This window comes from Oncorhynchus keta, unplaced genomic scaffold (assembly GCF_023373465.1).
Source record: "Oncorhynchus keta strain PuntledgeMale-10-30-2019 unplaced genomic scaffold, Oket_V2 Un_contig_4189_pilon_pilon, whole genome shotgun sequence".
NCBI classification, from domain to species: Eukaryota; Metazoa; Chordata; class Actinopteri; order Salmoniformes; family Salmonidae; genus Oncorhynchus; species Oncorhynchus keta.
Genome location: NW_026287635.1, coordinates 29,854 through 39,796, shown reverse-complemented (window position 1 = coordinate 39,796; position 9,943 = coordinate 29,854). Strand labels below are relative to the sequence as shown.

Below are 9,943 nucleotides of genomic sequence, written 5' to 3'. Positions count from 1 at the left end.
AGAGACAGAGAGAGAGACAGAGAGGGGAGGCAGAGAGACAGACACAGAGAGAGGGGAGGCAGAGAGACAGACACAGAGAGAGGGAGACAGAGAGACAGAGACAGAGATGGAGACAGAGAGAATATTAATTTCTATGCCTCATTTTCTGCATTCTCAAGACTTCCGGCCTGTTGTCCTTCAATAATCCAAATGAATAACCTTGTTGTTGATTTGTTTTTGAACTGTAGTAGCCTATAGCCTAACCTTTTGTTGATTTTTTAATTTAACCTAAACCCTGTTGACGAGCTTGTTTTTCAGCTCATATCTGGGGTTTCTCATAGAGACTGACGACTTAACAAAGCAAAGGCCTAGAAGTTGTCAGCCACTCAGTCTTGTTAAAATACTCCAAACCTGTAGGTGTTAGTAGTGTTATTTGGCAATGCATGTCTTTGTGTGTTGCCTTATGGTCTAGTCCAACTATTCCCCAATCAAAATCAAAATATGATTCACATTTTAATTTGATTTGATTTTTATTTTTTTTACATTTAAAAAAAAAAATGTGAATCATATTTTGATTTTGATTTGGGAATAGTTGGACTAGACAATAAGGAACAAAGAAAATTAAATGACTTTAATATTATTAACGTCTGGCTCCAAATCACTTAATCTATCTATCTTAATCAAAAGCTCACTTATTCAAAACGCCATCTTTGTCAGTAGGACAGGCCTATAGTATTTCCTCTTCCTTGCTTCCTTCTCTCTCTCTCTGTATCGGTGGACGACTGAGAGGGTGCTCTGATTGGCTGTAGCAGTGTTCTAGCGGCACCTCCGGCAGCCAATTGGAAGACAGGAGCGCGTATAAAAGCTGCTCCGTGCGATGTCGGTTATTGAAAGAAAGAAAGAAAGAAAGAAAGAAAGAAAGAAAGAAAGAAAGAAAGAAAGAAAGAAAGAAAGAAAGAAAGAAAGAAAGAAAGAAAGAAAGAAAGCTGGAGGGTTGATATCTCCGAGGAACATATCAAAAGAAGAAGAATTCTGAAAAACTCTGAACTTCTGTCTCGGCTGTCTGTGTCTGGGACTCACAGGTATGCAATGCATCTGGAATATGCCTACATGGAGTCATACCTGCCTTCACCCAGGGTACTTTTATTACAAACGTGCTGTGCTAAATTGATTGCAATAGGTTTTCATGTTGTAATTAATGATCGTTAGAATAGGCCTATTGTTTTCATGTTATAATTAGAGTTACATGTATTTCTCCCAAGTTAAGAATAAGCATTAAAGTTTATCTATAATGTTAATGTCGCGGTGAGAAAAAACAGTGATTCCATTCACTCATTCCTCTGGGATTCAGTAATGTGTAGAGGCAGGGATTCTATAGAATAATCTGGGCAACATGTGAGAAACTGTTTGCGCACCTGTTTTATAAACCTGGTGAATCCAGTATCCATTAACTACCCATTATTAGCTAGTGGTTTGGCCTATCGTTATTCTCTGAAGTGGTTTTGTCTCTTGCTCCAGAGTTATGATTATATGAACTCGGTTTGTTTATCTGGCGTCTGTTTGCTGCGCTAATGTGTTAAGAATGAGGAGAGAGAGAGAGAGAGAGAGAGAGGGGGGCGGCAGGCAAGTCCAGTTCGGACCGGTTAGTCATTCATCAGTTTCCGCACCAGGTATGGAACAGAAGTCCGTCATTGCCTCCAGCGCGTAATTGACTCCCCCGCTACCTTCAGCCCTTCTCTGAAACGTTGCTTTTGTAGCTGGACACCGGTAGAACAAGCACCGGTCCTGTAGATTTCAGTTAAGACGTGTCACTGTCACACTGTTACCTAGGTAATAACACCCGGGTGTATGTGCGCGTCCATGTGTCTTATAGCGGAAGGTGGGAGAAGTTGAGAAATAACAGGGAGGGGGAGGAAATGACTCTCATGGACCCAGAACAGAGGCTAAGAGAGAGTTGCATAGGAATCACCTTGAAGGTCGAAGGACCACGTGGTCACATAAAGAGTTGTGAGATTTGGTTGGTTGGGTGGGGGGTTTGTTGGTTTCTATGGTGATCAGCAACATTCAGACTGTTCCTGAGCAATATAAAGAAACAGTAAATAATGTAACTGTGGTCATATGATATTATATTCAATACAACCAGCACCCAGAGTGGATAGCTGCTGAAATAACCTCTCTCTGTTTTCAACAGAGCTGTGAACCCTGGTATCCAGAGATACTGGCAGAGGGCCTCACTATATTCTGTCTAGAACATTCCCCCGCCCCTTGTCTGGCCATGGCTCCGTCCCTGGCCACAGCATTCGCCAGGCGGTGGTGGATGGCGTTGACAGCCATCATAGAGAACCTGTTTTTCTCAGCTGTCCTGCTGGGCTGGGGATCACTACTCATCATGCTGAAGTCTGAAGGTTACTACTCCTACATGTGCAATGGAGAAGGTAAGACCACCATCTTTATGTGGCCTCCCTTTGACCTGCTCTTTACTGTCACATCCCCTTTAGATTCCTATACTGACACATCCCCTTTTAAGATTCCTTTACTGACACATCCCCTTAAGATTCCTTTACTGTCACATCCCCTTTAGATTCCTATACTGACACATCCCCTTTTAAGATTCCTTTACTGACACATCCCCTTATGATTCCTATACTGACACATCCCCTTAAGATTCCTTTACTGACACATCCCCTTTAAGATTCCTATACTGACACATCCCCTTTTAAGATTCCTTTACTGACACATCCCCTTATGATTCCTATACTGACACATCCCCTTTTAAGATTCCTTTACTGACACATCCCCTTTTACGATTCCTTTACTGACACATCCCCTTTAAGATTCCTATACTGACACATCCCCTTAAGATTCCTTTACTGACACATCCCCTTTAAGATTCCTATACTGACACATCCCCTTTTAAGATTCCTATACTGACACATCCCCTTTTAAGATTCCTATACTGACACATCCCCTTTTAAGATTCCTATACTGACACATCCCCTTAAGATTCCTTTACTGACACATCCCCTTTAAGATTCCTATACTGTCACATCCCCTTTAAGATTCCTATACTGTCACATCCCCTTTAAGATTCCTTTACTGACACATCCTCTTAAGATTCCTTTACTGACACATCCCCTTTAAGATTCCTATACTGACACATCCCCTTTTAAGATTCCTATACTGACACATCCCCTTTTAAGATTCCTATACTGACACATCCCCTTTTAAGATTCCTATACTGACACATCCCCTTTTAAGATTCCTATACTGACACATCCCCTTAAGATTCCTTTACTGACACATCCCCTTTAAGATTCCTATACTGTCACATCCCCTTTAAGATTCCTATACTGACACATCCCCTTTAAGATTCCTTTACTGACACATCCTCTTAAGATTCCTTTACTGACACATCCCCTTTAAGATTCCTATACTGACACATCCCCTTTAAGATTCCTATACTGACACATCCCCTTTAAGATTCCTATACTGACACATCCCCTTTAAGATTCCTATACTGACACATCCCCTTTAAGATTCCTTTACTGACACATCCCCTTTAAGATTCCTGTACTGACACATCTCTTCTCTCTAGGGAACCACACCTCCTCCCCCAACCTGTCTGTCCCCCGCCCTCCACCAGGGGTCAATGATGAATACAGTGATTACTACTCAGAGGAGGAGGGTGTGGTGGGGCTGGGGGATGGAGTAGAGATGAGGCCTCTGGCTCCCCAGGACCATTACGGACCCGTGAGGATGAACGGCTGGCTCATCTGTCAGGACCAGGATGAGATGTTGAACCTGGCCTTCACCGTGGGATCATTTCTCCTCTCAGCCATCACTCTGCCGCTGGGCATCGTCATGGACAAATACGGACCACGAAACCTACGACTACTGGGCAGGTAGGAGAGGGTGAGAGGGGATGTGTCTGTGTGTATAGTCTCAGTTAGTCTGAACAGTTCAGTTCAGGTGGTTGGGTGTGTGTGTGGTAGTTGGTCTGATTTGTATTGTGTCGTATGTTGTTGTAGTGTGTTGTTATATTGTCTAGAGTGTTAATGTATTGATTACTTGTCTAATGTATTGATTACTTGTCTAATGTATTGATTACTTGTCTAATGTAGTGATGAATTGTCTAATGTATTGATTACTTGTCTAATGTAGTGATGAATTGTCTAATGTAGTGATGAATTGTCTAATGTAGTGATGAATTGTCTAATGTATTGATTACTTGTCTAATGTAGTGATGAATTGTCTAATGTATTGATTACTTGTCTAATGTAGTGATGGATTGTCTAATGTTCTGATGGAATATATCCATGTATTTTGTAATGTTTTGAAGTGTTTAATGTTTTGATGTATTTTGTAATGTTTTGAAGTGTTTAATGTTTTGATGTGTTGTGTAATGTTTTGATGTGTTGTGTAATGTTTTGAAGTGTTTAATGTTTTGATGTATTTTGTAATGTTTTGAAGTGTTTAATGTTTTGATGTGTTGTGTAATGTTTTGATGTGTTGTGTAATGTTTTGAAGTGTTTAATGTTTTGATGTATTTTGTAATGTTTTGAAGTGTTTAATGTTTTGATGTGTTGTGTAATGTTTTGAAGTGTTGTGTAATGTTTTGAAGTGTTTAATGTTTTGATGTGTTGTCTGTGTGTTCCAGTGCCTGTTTCTCCTTTTCCTGTCTCCTCATCTCCTACGGTGCATACAATCCTGATGGTGAGTAGCTGTAATATGTTGATTAGATGACAGTGTATTGGTCACATGATGTAATAGCAGGGTACAGTGCCCATGTGTAGGTAGCTTACTAGTGGTAGCTATTCAGCAGAACTGATGGTCTGGGGGTAGAACAGGCTATATTGGCTGCGGTCCTTGATTATCTTGGTGTCCTGGAGGGCAGGCCCAACTTCTTGGGCAGTAAAATGGTACATTTCATTGGAATTTAGAAGAACGGATCTAATTCTCCACTAGTCAGGATGTGAAACACCATCATGGTGTTTAGAGGCTGTAGAGAGGAAACACCATCATAGTGTTGAGAGGCTGTAGAGAGGAAACACCATCATAGTGTTTAGAGGCTGTAGAGGAAACACCACCATAGTGTTTAGAGGCTGTAGAGAGAGGAAACACCATCATAGTGTTTAGAGGCTGTAGAGAGGTAACACCATCATAGTGTTTAGAGGCTGTAGAGAGGAAACACCATCATAGTGTTTAGAGGCTGTAGAGAGGAAACACCATCATAGTGTTTAGAGGCTGTAGAGAGGAAACACCATCATAGTGTTTAGAGGCTGTAGAGAGAGGAAACACCATCATAGTGTTTAGAGGCTGTAGAGAGGTAACACCATCATAGTGTTTAGAGGCTGTAGAGAGGTAACACCATCATAGTGTTTAGAGGCTGTAGAGAGAGGTAACACCATCATAGTGTTTAGAGGCTGTAGAGGAAACACCATCATAGAGGCTGTAGAGGAGAACACCATCATAGTGTTTAGAGGCTGTAGAGAGAGGTAACACCATCATAGTGTTTAGAGGCTGTAGAGGAAACACCACCATAGTGTTTAGAGGCTGTAGAGAGAGGAAACACCATCATAGTGTTTAGAGGCTGTAGAGGGAGGTAACACCATCATAGTGTTGAGAGGCTGTAGAGAGAAAACACCATCATAGTGTTTAGAGGCTGTAGAGGGAGGAAACACCATCATAGTGTTTAGAGGCTGTAGAGAGAGGTAACACCATCATAGTGTTTAGAGGCTGTAGAGCAGGGGTGTCAAACTCATTTCGCATCGTGGGCCACATACGGCCTAGGGAGATGTCAAGTGGGCCGGACCATTAAAATTATACCATACTCTGCTATAAATAACCAAAATATCATGTCTTTCCTTTGTTTTGGTGTAAAGAAGCACAAGAACATTAGGAAAATATTGAAATTTAATGAACTATCCTTTTACAAAACATTTCATGAAACACCTCATATTTCCTTAGACAAATGTGCAATTTACTTTTATCATTCACAAATATGCATTGCAACTGATCCCACTGATTGTACAAAGGCACAACTTTAATTGGTACTGAAAAATATAGTAATGCACTTTAAGATTAAATGAGACTTTTAAAGAAAGGAATTTTTAAACCACTTACACATACGCATATAAAATCTAAATGTAATCCCTGCGTACACCTTACAAACTAAGGAGAGTGATTTTAAATGTGTAATGAAGAAAGTGTTCGCCTGTCCTGTAAATCTGTAAACTTCATACATGAAACATACATACACATACAATACATACTGAAAATGTATGAACAGTAGAATTCCATCACACAACTTTTGTTTTGAAGCTGCTGACTAACATTAAAGTGCACATTTTTTAAATCACCACAGTAAGGATTCATCTTCACAGAGCTGTATTCTTTCAATGCAAACAGTATCTAAGGCAGCATTTTAAAGGTGTTAGTCTAGTCTGGACTTGTATTTGTACCTGAAACTTGGCATCTTTTGGCCTGTACAAGTGCATCAACACCAGGTGTCATGTCCTGACTAGCTGTCACTTTCAGAATGTCATTTAAGTGCTTGTTTGTGAGCCTTGAACGCATTTTTGTTTTATTGATATTCATCACTGAGAAAATTTGTTCACAAAGGTAGGTTGTCCCAAACATGCACAAAATTTTAGCAGCCAGGGCTGTTAATTTGGGGTACCCTGGTAGTAGATACTGATAAAATCTGTCCAGACCTACAGAGGCAAATTTGCCCTTCAAATCTGCATCACACTGCAAATCAATTATCTCTAGCTGAATTTCGACCGGCAGATCAGAAGCTTTAACTGTGAAAGGTGAGCGAAAAACTGAAAATTCTGTCTCAAGTTCACCAAATACCTGAAAACGTTTCTCAAACTCCCGCAGTAGTCCTGCAATTTTGTCTTTGTACCGTTTCATGTCCGCATCAGGTCTGGTCACACACACATCTCTCAGACAGGGGAAATGAGCAGGGTTGCCATTTGCCAGTTGCATCTCCCACAAAGTCAGCTTCAACTTAAATGCATGTATGTTGTCAGAAAACTGTGTGACAACTTTTTTTGCGCCCTTGCAACATTTTGTTCAGATTGTTCAAGTGTTCAGTAATATCAACCAAGAATGCAAGGTCCCGTAGCCATTCCTGAGATTGTAATTCCAACACCGGTTTTCCTTTTTTCTCCATGAACTGTCCGATTTCCTCTCGTAGATCAAAGAAATGCCTCAGCACAGCGCCTCGGCTTAACCATCTCACTTCAGTGTGGTATGGCAGGCTGTGGGTAATGTTGCTGTCGCTGAGAAGTTTGTCAAACTGACGATGGTTCAGACCTCTGGACCGGATGAAATTTACAGTGCGAACAACCACCTCCATGACGTGGTCCATTTTCAGCGACTTTCAACACAATGCCTCCTGGTGCAAAATACAGTGAAATGTCCAGAAACGATCTCCTCCATTAAGGGCTTGTACTTTGTCTTTGAACTTTGTCGCGACACCTGCTTTCTTTCCGACCATGGATGGCGCGCCGTCTGTAGCCAGGCTGACAGCGCGGGACCAGTCCACTCCAACTCTGTCCAATGCAGCAACGACAGAGCCGAAATGTCCTCGGCTGTTGTGGTGTCCATCATTGGCACCAACTCAAGAAACTCTTCAGTAACAGTCAATGTCTCATCAACTCCTCGAATAAATATGGCCAGTTGGGCCACGTCTGTGATGTCAGTGCTCTCGTCAATTGCCACGGAAAATGCAATAAATGACTTGACTCTCTGTTTCAATTGACTGTCTAAATCTGCCGATAGTTCCGAAATCCTCTCTGCTATAGTATTCCTCGTCATGCTAATATTGGCAAAAGCTTGTCGCTTCTCGGGACATACAAGTTCAGCCGCCTTCATCATGCATCGTTTAACAAAGTCACCGTCGGAATACGGCTTCGATGCTAATGCTATTTCGCTAGCAATTAGGTAGCTGGCTTTTACCGCTGCTTCACTGACTTCTCGGCTCTGGATGAAAGTTGACTGCTGTTTCCTCAGACCCGCCAGCAATTCGTTAATCTTATCTCTTCTCAGTTGTCCTTGCAAGCCGTCATATTTTTCGCTGTGATGAGTCTCGTAGTGGCGTCGAATATTATATTCCTTCAATACCGAAACTTGTTGCAAACACACCAAGCACAAAGGTTTTCCGTGCATCTCTGTAAATAAATAGGACGTGGTCCATTTTTCTTTGAAAATTCTACACTCCTTATCTACTTTTCTCCGTTTGGATAACGACATTTTGGCTAATGAGGGTGTAGTGGAGAGGTAGAGACATTAACAATCTTAACAACGTCGTAACAAGCAGCAGATGGCGCATTGATACCGTCTGCTGTTTTCAGTCTGTCTCAGTGATGCGGCTTGTCTTAAAAAAAAAAAATATTAATTCCATGTCTTTTATGCATTTTTTCCACTTTCAAATTATCCTGCGGGCCTGATCGAACCTCCTTGGGGGTTGGTTCCGGCCCGCGGGCCGTATGTTTGACACCCCTGCTGTAGAGGAAACACCATCATAGTGTTTAGAGGCTGTAGAGGAGAAACACCATCATAGTGTTTAGAGGCTGTAGAGAGGAAACACCATCATAGTGTTTAGAGGCTGTAGAGAGAGGAAACACCATCATAGTGTTTAGAGGCTGTAGAGAGAGGAAACACCATCATAGTGTTTAGAGGCTGTAGAGAGAGGAAACACCATCATAGTGTTTAGAGGCTGTAGAGAGAGGAAACACCATCATAGTGTTTAAAGGCTGTAGAGGAGAAACACCATCATAGTGTTTAGAGGCTGTAGAGAGGAAACACCATCATAGTGTTTAGAGGCTGTAGAGAGGAAACACCATCATAGTGTTTAGAGGCTGTAGAGAGAGGAAACACCATCATAGTGTTTAGAGGCTGTAGAGAGAGGAAACACCATCATAGTGTTTAGAGGCTGTAGAGAGAGGAAACACCATCATAGTGTTTAGAGGCTGTAGAGAGAGGAAACACCATCATAGTGTTTAGAGGCTGTAGAGAGAGGAAACACCATCATAGTGTTTAGAGGCTGTAGAGGAAACACCATCATAGTGTTTAGAGGCTGTAGAGGAAACACCATCATAGTGTTTAGAGGCTGTAGAGGAGAAACACCATCATAGTGTTTAGAGGCTGTAGAGAGGAAACACCATCATAGTGTTTAGAGGCTGTAGAGGAAACACCACCATAGTGTTTAGAGGCTGTAGAGGAAACACCATCATAGTGTTTAGAGGCTGTAGAGGAAACACCACCATAGTGTTTAGAGGCTGTAGAGGAAACACCATCATAGTGTTTAGAGGCTGTAGAGGAAACACCATCATAGTGTTTAGAGGCTGTAGAGGAAACACCATCATAGTGTTTAGAGGCTGTAGAGGAAACACCACCATAGTGTTTAGAGGCTGTAGAGGAAACACCACCATAGTGTTTAGAGGCTGTAGAGGAAACACCATCATAGTGTTTAGAGGCTGTAGAGGAAACACCATCATAGTGTTTAGAGGCTGTAGAGGTAACACCATCATAGTGTTTAGAGGCTGTAGAGAGGAAACACCATCATAGTGTTTAGAGGCTGTAGAGGGAAACACCATCATAGTGTTGAGAGGCTGTAGAGGAAACACCACCATAGTGTTTAGAGGCTGTAGAGAGGTAACACCATCATAGTGTTGAGAGGCTGTAGAGAGGAAACACCATCATAGTGTTTAGAGGCTGTAGAGAGGAAACACCATCATAGTGTTTAGAGGCTGTAGAGGGAAACACCATCATAGTGTTGAGAGGCTGTAGAGAGAGAACACCATCATAGTGTTTAGAGGCTGTAGAGAGGAAACACCATCATAGTGTTTAGAGGCTGTAGAGAGGAAACACCATCATAGTGTTTAGAGGCTGTAGAGGAAACACCATCATAGTGTTTAGAGGCTGTAGAGAGGAAACACCATCATAGTGTTTAGAG

General features: G+C 41.8%; 1 protein-coding gene across 1 annotated transcript in view; it reads left to right on the top strand.

Moving 5' to 3' along the window:
* Positions 1-874: 874 nt before the first annotated feature.
* The window catches only part of LOC118380150 (large neutral amino acids transporter small subunit 4-like), a gene marked incomplete at its 3' end in the record, with an annotated part of 29,906 nt that continues 20,837 nt past the window's right edge, over positions 875-9,943 (top strand). The window contains exons 1-4 of the mRNA XM_052509227.1: positions 875-1,061; positions 2,171-2,414; positions 3,575-3,881; positions 4,637-4,692. Coding sequence (XP_052365187.1) covers positions 2,255-2,414; positions 3,575-3,881; positions 4,637-4,692 — 523 coding nt within the window. The remainder of the gene's footprint in view (positions 1,062-2,170; positions 2,415-3,574; positions 3,882-4,636; positions 4,693-9,943) is intronic.